Raw genomic sequence first — 16,878 nt, 5'->3', positions numbered from 1 at the left:
ATTCTTGCTCCCGTTTATAGATGAGGAAACTGAGGCCCGGGTTTAGGTGCTGTTAGAAGACCACACAGCCAAGGAGTAATGGCCCCAGGATTCGAACACTTGTCCCTAAAGCCAAAGCCTGGGGATTCCCCACTGTATGTACCCCCCCCTTCTGCCTTCGGTAAGAGGCAGAGGGTCCACCCGTGCCGTGATACTTTTGGGAAGTAGTCCCAGGCATTGGAACATTCTTAAAAGAAGATTAGAGTAACAGAGTAACACTGGATCTAAATTCTCCAGCCTGCATTTCCTTGTATTATGAAAAACTTGATAGTATAATGATACAGCCTAGATTTTGATACTTGCTAACAAGTTTACCACATTTGCTTTGTGTTTTTTTTTTTCAGAACCATTTGAAAATTGTAGATATCATAACGTTTCACCTGACACTAAATACTAAGCAGATAGCTCTTAAAAATAAGGCCCTTATTCTGCATAATCATTGTGTCACCACCCCTAAGAAAACTTAATAACTCTCTAACACCCAGTCCGTATTCGCATGTGCCCAATCATCCCAACAATATCTTTAATAACTTTTTTTTTTCTAAGTAGGAACAAATCAAGATTCAGCACACTTGGCTCTTTTAACGTCATTCTGTTTCTGTCCCCCAACGTTTATTTATTTTTATAACATTGATCTTTTGGAGAGATCAGACCGTTTACCTTATAGATGTCCCTCATGAATTCGTTTTCTTCTAGCGTCATTTACCTTGTTCCTCTTCCCCTGAGTTTCATGTTAAATGGAAGTTAGGTCTAAAGGCTTGATTAGATTCATGACAAGCATTTAAAAACACTCCAAAGGACACATACTGTACGTGTACAGGTTGATGAATTTTTACAAACTGAACATACCTGGGTCAAAAAGCAGAACGTCACCAGCAACCAGAAGCCCCCAGTACTCACTGCCATTCACTAACCCTCACACTCCATGAGTGACCACCATCCTGACTTCTAATACCATTGATTAATTTTCCTGTTTCTGTTCTTTATGTAAATGGAATCTTACACTATGTACCTTTTGGTATCTGGAATCTTTTGACAACTGATTATACTTGATTATACTTAAGAAATTAAACCATGTCATTCCATGTAGTTGAAGTTCATTCATTTTCATTTTTCTGTAACAACCTCAATATTATTGACATTTTGGGCTAGATAATTCTTCGTTGTGGGGGCTGTCTTGTGCATGATGGGATGTTTAGCAGCATCCCTGGCCTCTATATACACTAGATGCCAGGAGCATTCTCCCTCACCAGTTACGACAACCAAAAATATCTCAGGACCACAATTTATGCATCCATTCCACTCTCGATGGGCACTTGGGTGGTTTCCAGTTTGGCGTTATCAGTTGTGCTGCTATGAACATTCTAGTGCATGCCTTTTGGGGGATAGCTGTCTATGTATCTCCATTTCTGTTGAGCTGTTCATTCTTCTTGGATGGATGGATGTATGGAGTAGAACCTAGGAGTGGAATTGGTAGGCCATAGTTTAGCGTTAGTAGATGCTGCCAAACAGTTTTCCAAAATGGTTATACGTTTTTACACTTTCACCAGGAAAGATACTCGAGAATTCCAGTTGCTTCTCATCACTAACATTTATTTTATCCATACTGGGGGGTGTGTGGTGGCATTTCATTTCCCTGATGAACGAATTTGACAATTTTATGGGTCTATTGGCTATTTTTTAAGCTAACATTTAGTGAGTGCTTTCTACATACCACTCCCAGCCTCTCTGCTTTATAAGTCTTATTTAATACGACAATGCCATCCCCATTTCACAGATGGGTAAGTGGTATCTGGTAAGAAGAGGAGCTGGGATTCAGCCCCTTGCACTCTAATGTCAAGCCCTCAAGCTCTGGGTCATGCACCGTGGCCTTGCCCCTCCCACTGTGTGAGCTGAGCCACCCTAGCCACGCTGAGATCTTGTTTGCAGGTGGCTGTCGGACCATATGCAGAGGTGCTATGAAGACTCCACCTTCCAGTGGACAGAGGACAGGAAGCAAATTAAGAAGGTGGCCAAGGTGGGGAGGAAAGGGGTGGTCCCAGGCAGGAGATAAAGAAAGGAAGGAGAAAAAGGCTGGTGCTGGAGATTGTGAATCACAGGCGAAAATGGCAAATTCTGAGTGTGTTTATTTACAGGAAAGTCAGGAGAAGCAGGAACAGGGAGGGCTGCAGGGGAGGTGGGTGGCAGTGAGGCCAGGCGTCTGAGTAGATGGCATTAGCTGGGTGGGGGGAGCACAGGGGCCCGACTGTGGGAGGGAGATTTGCTTTCCCTGGTGGCTCTGCCGAGGCCCCAGGAGGAGTGTCAAGCAAAGACTTTCAGGAGCTCCACCAGGCGTGGGTCCTTGTAGAGCTTTTTCTCCAAGGCCAAGTACTTCAGCGGGGCCAGCTCCTTGTGTCTGAAGTCAGAGGGAGGAACGAGAGGGGGTGAGGGCGTTACACAGCCAGCGGTCCGGCCTCCAGTGGGCCCTCCCCAGCCCCGGCCCCATACCGATTGAGCCGCTGCTCCAGGATGCGGATGCGGAACACGGCCTGAGAGCAGTAGCTCAGGTACAGGTCTTCGTCCTCGGGCGTCAGGGTCACCTGGTTCTCCTGGTACCACTGCTGCTTCTTCTGCAGCTCCTGGGTCTCCTGTGGGCACAGGGAGGACAGAGCAGGAGGGTTGGCAAGGACCGACCCTCACCCAGGCTGCAGTTCCACTGGCCACCAAACGGCCCCATGATGGTTGGCCCTCCCTACCCCCACCCACGCACGCCAGAGGAGCAGAGTCAGGGGCCACCAAATGTCTTGGGCAGGAGCCACTGTGGTGTGTTTAGAAGAATATAATGTCCATGAGGTCAGAACAGGGGTCAAGAAAGACAGCCATGTAGCTCTGGGGAGTTACTGACATTTTTAGAACCTCCAATTTCTTGTCTGCAAAATGAGGGTCATTGTACTGCCCCTACGTCTTGTAGAGCTCTTTGTGAAGATTAAACCAGATAATGCATGGGAACTACATGTGTGCCTGACCAACAGAAATGGGTCCGGGACCAAGAGTTGTTACAATGCACCATACGTCCGTCCGTCCATCTACCCACCCACTCACCAACCCGCCCATCCTTCTACCCATCTGTCCCTCTGCCTACCCTACCACCTATCCCTCCATCTGCCCACCCATCCATCCAATAAGCAAGAGTGAGGAAGAACAACTCAGTCATCGGGAAGCCCCAAGCACGGACATACTCGTGCCCTGACCAGTCCCTCGCAAGTCTGAGAGGTGGTGCACAGGCAGCCCTGGGCCCACTTTCTGGAGGGGGCTGCTGAGGTCCCCGCCCCTGCCAGGGCCCTGGCCGCACCTTCTCGAAGCGGGCCTGGATGAGGTTGGCCTTGTCGATGAGCCGCTGCTTGAAGTCACTGAGGCACTCGTCCTTGAGGCACACCGCCTGCCAGTGAGTCAGCTTCTCTCCTGGCGGCAGCTGGGCCAGGAATGGGGCCAGGTAGTCCAGCTGGGCCTCCACCTGCTGCAATTGCTCCTCGTGCATCACGCGCTCCTGCGGAGGTGGGGGCAGTCAGCTGGATCGGCTGGCGCTGCAGAGACCTCCCGACTGGCTCTGTGGCAGCACGGTGCCAGCACCAAACCGGGCCTCAAAGGCAAGTCCCGGCGCGTGGCGCCTGAGACGGGCCTCGGCGGGGCCTGCGTGCTGATCTCTTGTACCCATGTTTATCGGTGACAGCCAACTCTCGTTTCTTACACGAATTCACATCTGTCTACTTGAGCCTCATTTTCCTTCTCAGACGAGATCACGTCTGTGAAGCACACAGCCTGCCTGACAGTCCATAGTAGGTGCTTATCTAATAAATGGTAGTGGTTATTAATGATGTTAGTTAAAAAGTTCTCTCTCACCTTGGGGCCTGGTGTCCTACATCAGCAGACAGGGGCCAGAGATGTGGAGGCCAACACCCTCCCGGGGGGATCTGAGAACAGTCACCCGATGCCCTGTCCTGCCTGACCAACCCCAAACTATTTTTAGACATCTCTACTAGCTTGGTGAGGGGGATTCAGAAGCTGGCCTTGAAACCAAGCTGGGCTCTGCAGCCCGAGGGTGTAACCTGAAAGCCTTGGGCTGCAGGGGTCAGAGGGCTCAGGCTCTGGTCAGGGTTGGCTTGCTGGGGCTACTGGCCCGGGCCACAACCTCAGTGGGAGCCCTGGGTAGAGGTAGGCACACAGTTTTAATTCTTTTCCCATACACCCCAGGTCTTGGCTTGGCCACAGCCCCTGGGGGTTGGGGGAGGCCTGGCCTGGATCCCAAGTACTCTTCGGGGTGAACCACAGACATGGGCAGCTCGGCAGCAAGGAGGACCACACAGTATCATCAGCTTCGCCCCCTACAGGGGGCTTCTCCGCAGAATCCCTGATGGCCTCACCACCCCGGCGGCCGGGAGGTCCGGGCAAGGGAGCCAGCTCACCATGGTCTCCCGGTACTCCTTGCTCTTCTCGTTGCGCCTGGTGTCGTAGATGGAGACGGTCAGCGTGTGCGCCTCCTCCTCTTCCTCTCGCAGCTTCAGGATCTCCAGCACCTGAATTGGGAAGTGATGAGGGGCAGGATGAAGGCAACCCCACCCCGCCCCCACCACCCGCCCACTCTCCCATAGGACCCTACCTCCAGCTCCGACTCCCAGGCCAGATGTCTGGACACCTTCTCCTCATTCTTCAGGTGCATCATGTCCTGGTACTGGTAGAGCAGCTTCTTGGTGTGCTCCATGGGCTCCACCTGGGCAACAACCACCACAGTGACACACAGAGGCTGCGATGGTCAGGGTCGTGGGACCACCCGGGCTCAAATCTACTCCTGCTGTGTGACCTTAAGCAAGTTGCTTAACCTCTCTGGGCCTCAACTTCCTCACCTATAAAAGTACAGTTAATAATAGAAGAGGAACCGAAGACTCAGAGAGGCTAAGGGATGTGCCAGGACAGTGAGGATGTGACCAGGAAGGCCAGCCCCTCAGGGGTGGTGAGAACCTTCTCCTCCTACAGCACCGTTCCCTAGGATGGGGGGTCTGCTCTGACCCGGGGTTGGGGTGGGGAATGGGAACCGTGAGCAGTAGTCACGGCCTGCTGGGTTCTCTTGGTGGAAAAGGAAAGATTTTCAGAAGAGGTACAAAGAGATGGGTCCCCAGACGGGAGCTTTAGATTCTCCCAAGGGGCAGAGATGAAGTCCCGGCTGGGATTCAACAGTGTCCGTCCCAGTCCTCCCAAGTTGCTGGAGCGGGTCAGAGGGCCCCAGTTCCTTCTCCTCACCCCGCCCCCGCCCACCTCGAAGCTGATGCACATGTCCGGCGTCATGATGATCTTGTTGCCTTTGCTATCCACCTCGGTGCGCCGCAGGTACTCGCGCTTGGAGGCCGTGATGTGGTCATCGCGGCAGTGGTAGCGCAGCTGGATGCGCTCCTCCCCGATCAGAAACACGCGCTCGGCTACATCCTCGTCCGCGGGCTTCGCGGAGTTGCGGAGAAACCGCTCTGTGATTTTCTGTGAGGCCGGAACATACGTAGGATGAGAGGCAGTGGGAGGAGCTTTCTGCGCCTGCCCAGTGGGCAGGATGCTAGAGTCTGGGCTCAGTTGGAGATTCATGTGGCAGCCTCTCTTAGCCAGACTACGGAACCCCATGGGTTCTCAGGGCCAGGCCACTCCAGGCTTTTATTGTGCTGGACTTCTCTAGTACCCTCAACAAGACTCTGCTTGCCTACCCCAAGAGATGGGAAGCTCACCACCTACCCAGGCAGCCAACCCCATCACTAGATATCTCTTAGGAAGAGCTTCTTTGCCATGCGGCCATTAAGCTCAACTGCCAAATAATTTGTAATGACGTGGAGGGGGAAAAAAGCACGATTTAATGTTAAATGGGTGATACAGGGATTCTCGCCTCCCTCCCAACTCTCCCTCCCAAACTATTAATCCCTGGTAATATCTAAGAGTTGCCATTCTGAGATATTTCTGCTTTTCTCTTTATATTTTTCCACATTTTCCAAACGTTTAGTCACAAGTGTGTACTTTTTATAACAATAAGGAGATAATACCTCCTCGGCCCGGTGGTTAAGGGCAGTCTGGCCCAGGCAGCCCAGGACCGTGCATTTGGTGAAATGCTTGGCTCACAGTTCCTGCCCTGGATGCCTTGATGCCACCCCAGAGCCAGGGGTATCCCTGTCCAGAGGTGACATCAGCTGCCAGAAAAGACGGGCAACCTGTCCCCAGGCACAGCGAGCTCTTACCACGATGGGCCGGGGATTTGACTCTGCGCTCTTCAGAGCAAGCTTCTTGACTCGGGGCCCGAAGGTGATGTGGCGGTAGGAGAGGAAGTCTGGGCGTCCTTGATAGTGCTCTGTCATTGTCGTGGCTGTCTCCTCCCGCTTCATCAGGCCATCCACACGGGTCGTTTCGTAAAACTCCATGACGCGGTCCATCTCAGGTTGCATGGACTTGTATGAGTGCACTGGGGTGGGAGGAAGGAGGTGGGAGGCAGGGGGAGATGGCTGGGGGCTGCTCAGAGCTGTGGCTGCTCATTTGACAACCCAACCCCAGGCCCAGGGAGAAGGCAGGTCCACATACCAATGAACATTCGTTGTGTGACCAGTCCCCTATTGCTGGGTGTTTAGGTTGTATCCAACTTTTTGTTATTATAAACAACACCATGATGAACATCTGCATTGTGCATTTTTTGTTTTTGCCCATTATTTGCTAAGAAAAAATTCTCAGCAGAACTGCTTCGAAAAGTATACACATTTTAAGGCTATCATTGATATGTTTTGCCCAACTGCCCTCCAGAAAAGTTGTGCCAATTTGCTACCAACAGTGACAGGGAGTGATTACTGCTTCCCACACTTGCTCACACCTAGTAGGATCTTTTTTTATTTCCATCTTTACAACACGAGGGTTATAAGATGGTCCCTTAGAGGTTTAGTTTCATTTTTTAATTTCAACTACAAAATGAGGTTGATCATCTTTTCAAATGTAGCCTTAAACTGCAGGGCTCAAGAGAGACTCTCACAGGCCAGGCGCGGTGGCTCACGCCTGTAATCCTAGCACTCCGAGGTGGGCGGATTGTTTGAGCTCAGGAGTTCGAGACCAGCCTGAGCAAGAGCGAGACCCTGTCTCTACTAAAAATAGAAAGAAATTAATTGGACAACAAATATATAGAAAAAATTAGCCGGGCATGGTGGCGTATGCCTGTAGTCCCAGCTACTCGGGAGGCTGAGGCAGGAGGATCGCTTGAGCCCAGGAGTTTGAGGTTGCTGTGAGCTAGGCTGACGCCACGGCACTCTAGCCCAGGCAACACAGTGAGACTCTGTCTCAAAAAAAAAAAACAAAACAAGAGAGTCTCTCACCTCAGCTTCCCTAGTAACTGGGACTACAGGCATGCGCCACCACCTCTGGCTAATTTTTTAAATTTTTTGTAGAGATGCGGGTCTTGCTATGTTGCCCAGGCTGGTCTTGAACTCCTGGCCTCAAGCAAGCGATCCTCCCACCTTGGCCTCCCAAAGCTGGGATTGCAAGCATGAGCTACCTCGCCTGGCCCCTTTTGTGAATTCTTGGTTAGGGTTGTTGATTCTCTCCCAAGACACGTCCTTCCCTCCATCCCCAACCTCCTGGGCTCAAGGCCATGTCTGACTCTCTGCCCTCTGCCGTTGTGGGCATGTCTGTTGGCTCTATTGCTCAGTATCTTCTAAATGTGGCCCCCACTGGGTACCCTCTTGATGGGATTCCTAGCTGATCCTAACCACAGAATGAGCATGTGGCCCCAGCTCTGGCTGTCCTGGAGGAATGTTTGTCACATTTCCTTGGACTTTCTGAGCTTCTCAGAAAGTCTAACCTCCCACGTGCTGGTTTGCTTAGGGAGGCAGAGGCAGCTGCTGTTGCTTGCCACCAAGAACCCCCCTGCTGCCTCCTCCCGCCACACACCACCTGCCCTGGAGGCTGCTCTGAAGAGCGTGTGAGGCCCCCGCTCAGGCTCCTGGCCGGCCCAGCAACAGGTCCACGCACCACGCAGAGCTTGGGGGTGGCCTGGCTTGAAGTAGTCGATGTTCAGGCCTGTGGTCTTGTTTATGTGTTTCAGCTCCAGCCTGTCTTCCCGGTTCTGGTACCACTCCTTCACCTCCAAGGTCTCGGTCCCTGTGGGCCGAAGGATGCTTGGCGCAGCCAGGCCAGCGCCCGGCCTGCAACCTCCGTGCCAGGCACGCAGAGGCAGCAACGCCCCAGGCACGCGAGGAGAGGAGACACCACCCCCGGCCCCAGCCCGGCCTGGACCCATAGCCGGCGCCGTCTCCCTTACACTCCAGGTCCTCGTAGGTGGTGAGGCGGCACACCAGGCCGTTGCTGTTGAGGTACGGGGCCCACTTCTCCAGCTTCGCCCTCTTGTACTGTATCACCTTCTTCCCATTCGGGCAGCGGGTCTCGAACGCTGTGGACACAGAGGGGGCTGGGGCCTCCCAGACTGGGAGAAGGGAGGGCCGACCCCGCCCGGCCATTCATCTGTCCACCGCCCACTTCCCCGTCTGCTAAACTCCTCCTCCACGCCAGGGAGGCAGAGGACAGTCACTGGGGAGGCTCCAGCGCTGGGGCGGTTCTCGGGCAACACCGAAGCACGGGCTGCCCAAGAACAGGATCGAGCCCAGCCAGAGGATCTGCACCCCAGCCGCGCCACGCTGTCACCTGCCTTTGCCTGTGCAGGTCCCTCGGCAGAAACACTACCCCCTGCTGCCCTTGCTGGGCTGACACCTTCTGATCCTTTGAAACTTAGTTCCAGTGACCCCTCCTTCTGGAACCCCTTTCTGCCCAGCCACCTCCCAGTGCCTAGCCCTGGAGCTGGGCTGCATGCTCCCCCTCTGGGTTTGCATGACACCCTCTCTAGCATGTCCCCCCCTGGTGAAATGGCCTGTGCCCTCCCTATGGGTCTGGGTGCTCCCAGATGGGCACCCCAGCAGCCAGCAGATGTTGACATGGGGCATGAAGGTCCCCGCCTCCTGCCTTCTCCACCTGCCCCTCCCCAGTGCTGACACCCCCTGCACCAGCTGGGGTATGCGACAGGAGAAAGGGCTGCGTCTCAGACAGTGAAAGCCAGAAGGATGGAAATGAAGGCCAGGGCAGCCTCTGCCATGTCCCCCGTGCCACTAGCTGTCACTGCAGAGCTCCTCGGAGGCCCAGGAACTGGTTCTGGAGAGGACAGTGAACACACAAATAGCAAATACCTTCTGGGGAGATCTCGATCTGCTCCACCCACGAGTGTGGCACGTCGAAGCTCTTGTCCTCATCCTCCTTGCCCTGTTGGGAGCGGAGGAGGTGGGGTGGGGGGTTGTGGGTCAGGGCTTTGCAGCGGAAGTTACGGTCAAAGCTTCTGTCTCACCCCCCAGAGCCGAGCCAAGGTGGTCCATCAGCTTTTCCAGAGAAGCCGGAGGTCATGAGTGTGGCCCATGATGGGGAAGAGGAGTCAGCTCTGGGCAGAGAGCCCTTCTCTGCATCCTCCCGGCTCAGGATGGAGACACCCGCTGTCCTGCATACCCTGCTGTCCCTGAGCCGGCCACAGGCCCCATGCCAGAGTCAGGTGTGCCCAAGCCCCACCCTCTGCCCAACACCAGCTACGGGGTCCTGGGAAAGTCCTTTAACCCCTCTGAGCCTCAGTTTCCTTAACCGTAGACTAGACCTCTTGGGAGGAGTAAATGACATACTATATAGAAAGGGCTTGGGACACTGCCTGGCTGACGTAGTTATTATTTTTTGTCTCTGAGCCTTAGCTTCCCACCTGTAGAATAAGGCCCGACCTAAACAAACGGTGATCACAGAAACCTGGATGAGACTTTCTCAACTTAAAACTTTTCTCCCACAAACATTGCTCAGACCTCTGACAACTGCTCATCTAATCGTGACTTCTTGCAGGGGACACAAATGGGTGAGCATTGTCAAAAATCTCTAAGATGGCCAGGCGGGTGGGCTGCGGCCAGAGGCTGGGGACCCACCACTGAGCTCTGAGTCTTAGGGTCACCATCTGTCCATCTTTGCTGTAAGAGGGGTTCCCGGTCCAGGGATGGAACAGGAGTCTGTGACTGGAACTGTTTGACAATGAACTGGCTGAGGTGATAAGGTTGCTGTCCCCAGGGCTGGGCTCCCTGGGTGCTGGCCGGTCCCTGCCTCGAGGCCAGCAGGGGGCGCCTATGCCTAGATTTACCGCACAGGGGAGGCCCCCGGGCTCCAGAGATGAGGGCGCTGAGAACCCGCAACACCCTTTCCGGGCACATCTGCGGGGCTGGGCCAAGCACATCACATGGGTGGTCTCATTTTGCTGATATAGAACAGAGTCGCCGCTGAGCACCCAGACTCTGAAGCCAGACTGTTTAGGTTCAAATCCCAGCTCTGTCACTTACTGGCTATGTCACTTTGGGTGAGTTACTCAACCCCACTGTGTGTAAGTCTTCCCACCTGTAAAACGGGATGTTGACCATCATGGCTGATACGATGAGTGCCCACCTCCCCGGGGGGTTGTGGAGATGCCAACGAGTCGATTCAGGTTAAGTGTGTCCAGCAGAGCCCAGTGGTTATTAAGGGCCACGTGTGCGCTACCTACTGCTATGGGCTGGGTTGTGTCCCCCGAAATCCTATGTTGAAGTCCTAACCTCTAGTACTTCCAGATATGACTTTATCTGGAGACAGGGAGACACCGCTTTAAAGAGGTGATTAAGTTAAAATGGGGCCATATGGGTGGGCCCTAATTCAGTGTGACTGGTGTCCTTATAAGAAGAGGAAATTAGGACACAGACTCATATGCAGGGAGGACCATGTGAGGACGGGGAGGAGACGGCCGTCTGCAAGCCGAGGAGAGAGGCCTTGGAAGAAACCAACCCTGCCGACACCTTGATCTTGGACTTCTAGCCTCCAGGACTGTTAGAAAATAAATGTCTCTTGTTTAAGCCCCTCGTCTGTGGTCCTTTGTTAGGGCGCTAATATGCCCGTTGGGATTACTATGAATACAACTGTGACCCCGCCTCGTGCCCCCCACTTTACATGTAGGCCAGGAAACTGAAGCCCCCAAAGATGAGCAAGTTGCCCAAGGTCACACTGTCAGTAGCCACGGCCCCTGGGCCGCCCCACGCACAGGGCCTCACGCAGACTCGCCTGGAAGGGAGGCTGATGACTTGGGGAAATGACCCCAGGCCAGTGACCTTTAGAGGATCTGGCAGGACAGACAAGCAAGGCTTGGCAGCACACGGAGTTCACGGTGGCTACTCAGGGTGGAGCTGAAGAACGGCCACTCGGGGCTCCCAGGGGCTGGCAGAGAGGGTCTCCTGACCCCACTCCAAGGGGCATACTTTCTAAAGGAGCAGGGCAACTGCTGAACAGGAGACCTGAATTCAAGTCGCACCCTCCCCCTAACCCACTGTGAGGTCCTGGGCAGGTCACTGGACCTGTCTAGGCCTCAGTTTGCCCATCTGTAAAATGGGGGCCTTGTCCAGGCCCTTCTGCTTTGAGGAATCTATAATTGTTTTACCTGGATATCTCCACCCCTCTGACATACATGCTGGTGGGGACATTTGTCAGGCTGCCTGAGGCCACACAGGGTACAAGGCCTTCCCCACACACTCCCTGGCCCCACGCGCCACTGTGACTCACCAGATTTTCCACGTCATCCTCATCGTTCATCCCGTTGTCATCTTCCTCGGTCAAGGACAGTTTAGGCTTATCAGTCCCCAAGAGCATGAACTCCCACCTCACGGGGTCGCCCAGGTCAAAGACCAAGTCCTGGTGGGGGAGGGGTAATCAGCCGGGCGCACCCACGACCACCACATCCCCACCTGCTCGGTGGGTAGAGAAGGGACCTGGGCCTGGGTCTCAGAGGGGCGGAATGTCTGAGAGTCCATGCCCCCCCTCCTCATCTCAACAGGGCAGAGAGGGTCATGGCATGACCCTCTTGTGCTTTCACCCCTGCCAGGGAGGAGGGGAAGCTGGGAATTTCCCCCTGTGGTGGGGTCCTTTGCCTTCTTTTCACCGGGCCCAGCTGAGGCCTAGGTTTCCTCAGTAAAAGTGGCTCACTGACCACCATGGTGGTTACGAGCCTGGGCTCTGGGGGAGGGCAGGCTCAGCTCTGCCCCGTGTGAGAGAGAGAGAGACTGACATTATTTCACTTCTCTGGGGCCTCAGTTTCCTCATCTGTAACATAAGAGTAAACAATAGCTGACCTTGTTTAACAGCCAGGGAATATTCTAAGCACATGCTGAGTTATTTCCCACACTCCTGGGAGTCAGTGAGTCTGTTAAAGTGAAAACACCAGGTCTGTGCCCCACCTCCGACCACCCTGTCCCCCTTTTCTTGTGGGATGCCATGTTCAGAGGGGCTCTGTCCTCTCCTGAAGGAATCAGAGTCTCAGAAGGCAAAAGAGAAAACAGTCATTGTTTGCAGATGATACGATCATCCACTTACAAAATCCATCAGCATCAATGGACAAGCTATTGATTTAAGAATGTTTGCTCCATACAAGATCAATAAAAAATCAATAATATGTATCTATATCAGCAACAACCAATTAGAAAATATAATGAAGAATAATCCAATACCAATCACAACAGCAACAATATCTATAAACTATCCAGGAACTAACCAAAAACACACAAACCACGTGAATGCTATTAGACGAAATTGCAAAAATACAAAGTATAAAAGTTCAATGCATTTGATTATATCAGAATTAAAGACACGTTCAATAAATAAAACCAGGGACAAAGTTAACAGATAAATGGCGGAATGGTATTTGTAACGTGTAAAAGTAGTATATGATTTATATCTAGAATATACAAGGAACTCCTGCAAATCAGTAGGAAAGAAAAACAGCAAAAAAAATGGGCCAAGAATAAATGGAAACAGTTTACAGAAGAGGAAACCCTAAAGATTCAAAAGCACATAAGAGATACTCAAACTTTTGGTCGACAGAGAAATGCAAAGGAATCCAAGCATCCCTTTATCCCCATTTCTGGCAGGAATAGAAACACGGGTGTTGCCAAATGTTGAAGGACGAGGGACTGTAGGATCTACGACCACTGTCGGTGGGAATATAGACCAGTGCGGCCATTCGGGGAGTCACTTTATAGTTCTTAGTTAAATTATGTATTCTTTAAAATAAGAACACCAGGACCCAGCAATTTCAATCCTGGGTGGATACGCAGAGGGCACGTCCGTCACTGGGAACCAGATATGCAAGGTGTGGCGGACCCTGGAGTGTCACAGGCAGTTATGAGCAATAGATCAGAACTTACGAACATGACGCTGAGTGGAAAACAGAAAACACAAGAAACAGAGACTTTCTTTTCTGGTCAAGGTGAACCAGGTGATTTGGGCCAGCCTTGCTACTGACAACAGCTAGAGCTCAGAAAAATATTTTTTAAATGATCTGTTGAAAGCTAAGGAGCTTATAAGGCAGCAAAGAATTATGAAGCCAAGATCCATGAGAAGAAGGAAACCCCGAGAGGCAGGCCCGGCACTTGGGACTGCTTTTCTTCCAGGGCTGGTGTTCCAAACAAGGCAGCTGAGAGGCTGAGAAGCGCTTTTGAAAGATTCACAGCAGTAGGGTAGCAAAAATTGGAATTCAGAGTCTTCCAAAGGGAAATAAGGTGGTAAATCCCCCAGACTTCGTGTTGGGACTCTGAAGAATAACACCGAAGGAGGAAGAGTGAGCCACAAAAGCCCAGACCTTGCAGGGACTGACGCCCAGCTTAGAATCATCTCTGCTTTGTTGAAAGTGATCCAGAATTGCTAGAACCCCTAGCTTCCTGCCAGAACCAGACCCAAATCATATCTGGAGGAAGTAACACCATCTAGGTATCCAGTTATTTCTAAAATTTTTTATATTCAGTGTTTAGCATGCACACACACACACACAAATCAGGAACATGAGGAGACGAGACCATATGGCTATAAAACTAGAGACAACAGATAATAAAAAGAAAATAGATCCACAGAGGATCAAGGTAATGGAGTTATCAAAAATGAAGAGTGAAACAGCTATGATTAATACTCAAGGAAATGAAAATCAGGTTACGATTTTGGCATAGAACTGAAAGCTATGTAAAAAAAGAACCAAATGGAAATTCCAGAATTTAATTGCCAAAAAAAGGAAAGAAAGAAAGATCTCGATGGATGGATTAAACAGCAAATTAGATACATCTGGAGAAAGAGTTAGTGGCCTGGAAGATGGTTCAGGAGAAGATATCCAGGAAGAGAGAGAAGAAAAGGACATAAGAAACATAGCAAATATTGTGAAAAGGTCTCACACAGAAGTCCTAAAAAGAAAAAAAAGAAATATGGCGTAAAAGCATTGCTTATGATGGTAAAATTTCTAAAACTGAGGAAGGAAATAACCAGATGATAGACATAAACTTAACCTTATCAATAATCACACTAAATGTAAGTGGTCTAAACACCCCAAATATGAGGCAGAGAATGTCAGATTGGATAAAAAGCAAGACCCAATTATATACTGCTTACAAGAAATGCATTTAAATTTAAAAGGCACAAATAGAGTAAAAGAAAAATAAAGGAGAAGTATAACTCATGCTAACACAAATCAAAAGAAAAGTAGAGTGGCTATATTAATATCAAACAAAACAGGTATCAGAACAAACAATAGGCATAAAGATGATCATTTCATAATGATAAAGGGATCAATTTATCAAGAGAACATAACAATCTTAAATATTTATTTACCTAACAACAGAGTTTCAATACACTGATAGAACTGAAAGAAGACACAGAGAAATCTGAAATTATAGTCCAAGATTTAATAAAGTTGTCAATAATTGAAAGAAAAGTAAACTGAAAATCAGCAAAGACTTGATCAACACTATCAATCGACTCACAAGGATTGACATTTATAGAACATTCCACCCCACAGCAGGACATACATTCTAGTCAAGTGTACACAGAAAATTTACCAAGATAGACCATATTCTGGACCCTAAAACTAACTATAACAAGTGTAAAGTAATAGAAATTATACAAACTTATATTCTCTAACCACTGAAGAATTGAATTAGAAATCAACAATAGAAATATCTCTCAAAAATTTCTAAATATCTGTAAACTAAACAACACGTGTTTAAGTGACCCATGGGTCAAAGGAGAAATTAAAAGGAAAATTATAAAGCATTTTGAATTAAAAGAAAATGAAAAAACAATGTAGTAAAATGTATGAGATGCCACTAAAGCAGCACGTTAGGAGGGAATAAGGGCTTTTGTTAGATAAAAACACTGTCAGATGAATTACCCCACCTTCCATGTTAAGAAACTAGAAAATTAAGAGTAAATGAAACTCAAAACAAGCATAAGATAGAAAATAATAAAGATCAGAGTAGAAATCAATGAAATAGAAAACAAAAACAATAGAGAAAATCAATAACACCAAAAGCTGATTTATTGACAAGACCAATAAAATTGATAAACCTCTAAATGGACTGATCAGGAGAAAAAGAGAGAATGCACAATTACCAATATCAAGAATGAACAAGGTAACATCACTATGGATCCTAAACTAGAAGGAAAATGAGCTGTTTTGAACATTTTCATGGCAATAAATTTGAAACCTTAAATGAAATGAACAAATTTTTTGAAAGTCACAAACACCAAAGCTCACTCAAAAGAAATAACCTGAATAGCCGATTTCTATTAAAGAAATTGAATTTGGAGTTTAACACCTGTCCACAAAGAAAATTCCACTCCAAGATGGCTTCACTTACGGATTTAAGCAACATTTAAAAAGAAATAATACCAATTCTACAATAACTCATCTAGAAAATGGAAGAAAAAGTAATACTTCTCAACCCATTCCTTGAGGCCAGCATTACCGTGATACCAAAACAAAGATATTATAAGAAAACTACAGACCAATATCCTTCTTGAACAAAGATGCAAAAATTCTAAACAAAATTTTTATCAAATCAAAACCAGCAATCTGTAAAAGATTAAACCATCATAGGCAAGACATGGTGGCTCACACCTGTAATCCCAGCACTTTGGGAGGCCGAGTTGGGAGGATCGCTTGAGGCAGGAATTTGTGTCCAGCCTGGGCAACACAGCAAGACAAAAAAAAAAAAAAAATTAAACCATCACAATGATGTGAGGTTTATCCCAGGAATGCATGGTTGGTCTAATATTCAAAAATCAATCAAAGGCCAGGCGTGGTAACTCACACCTGTAATCCTAGCACTCTGGGGGGCTGAGGTGGGAGGATTGCTTGAACTAAGGAGTTGAAACCAGCCTGAGCAACACAGTGAGACCCTGTCTCTACAAAAAAATAGAAAAATCAGCCTGGCATGGTGGTGTGCGCCTATAATCCCAGCTACTCAGGAGGCTGAGGCAGGAGGATCACTTGAGCTCAGGATTTAGAGGTTGCAGTGAGCTATGATGATGCCACTGCACTCTAGCAGGAATGACAGAGTGAGACTCTGTCTCAAAAAAAAAAAAAAATATCCAGGTCATGTAACTTACAATATAATAATCTCAATAGACTCAATTAACAAAAATCCAATATCTATTTCTGAAAAAATTCTCAGCAAACTTAGAATAGAAGAAAGCTTCCTCTGTTTGGTAAAGGGTAGCAACAAAAAAGTCTGTGGCTAACATATTCAATGGTATGAGACTAAAAGCTCTCCTTTAGACCAGGAATAGTACAAGGATGTCCTCTTTTATCACTTAATTTAACATTGTGCTACAAGTTCTAACCAGTGTAATAGGCCAGGGGAAAACAGGCCTCCAGATTGGAGAAGAAGTAGAATTGTTTTTAACTCCCAGATAACATAATCATCTATACAAAAAATTGAAGGAGGCCGGGTG

General features: G+C 49.3%; 1 protein-coding gene across 2 annotated transcripts in view; it reads right to left on the bottom strand.

Annotated features, from left to right (window-relative positions):
• Window positions 1-2,145: 2,145 nt before the first annotated feature.
• DRC7 (dynein regulatory complex subunit 7) overlaps window positions 2,146-16,878 on the bottom strand; it is a 26,249-nt gene continuing 11,516 nt past the window's right edge. Inside the window, exons 8-18 of one of the 2 annotated variants that reach the window (XM_012647860.1) lie at window positions 11,671-11,799; window positions 9,258-9,330; window positions 8,342-8,470; window positions 8,053-8,181; window positions 6,285-6,505; window positions 5,329-5,544; window positions 4,676-4,786; window positions 4,482-4,592; window positions 3,371-3,565; window positions 2,527-2,666; window positions 2,146-2,434 (exon numbers count right to left, since the gene is read on the bottom strand). In XM_012647860.1, the coding sequence (XP_012503314.1) occupies window positions 2,341-2,434; window positions 2,527-2,666; window positions 3,371-3,565; window positions 4,482-4,592; window positions 4,676-4,786; window positions 5,329-5,544; window positions 6,285-6,505; window positions 8,053-8,181; window positions 8,342-8,470; window positions 9,258-9,330; window positions 11,671-11,799 (1,548 nt within the window). In that variant the 3' untranslated portion in view covers window positions 2,146-2,340. The remainder of the gene's footprint in view (window positions 2,435-2,526; window positions 2,667-3,370; window positions 3,566-4,481; window positions 4,593-4,675; window positions 4,787-5,328; window positions 5,545-6,284; window positions 6,506-8,052; window positions 8,182-8,341; window positions 8,471-9,257; window positions 9,331-11,670; window positions 11,800-16,878) is intronic. The other variant, XM_012647861.1, reaches the window with a different exon arrangement.

Source organism: Propithecus coquereli, unplaced genomic scaffold (assembly GCF_000956105.1).
Source record: "Propithecus coquereli isolate 6110/MARCELLA unplaced genomic scaffold, Pcoq_1.0 Scaffold272, whole genome shotgun sequence".
NCBI classification, from domain to species: domain Eukaryota; kingdom Metazoa; phylum Chordata; class Mammalia; order Primates; family Indriidae; genus Propithecus; species Propithecus coquereli.
This window is presented reverse-complemented; position numbering and strand designations above follow the sequence as displayed.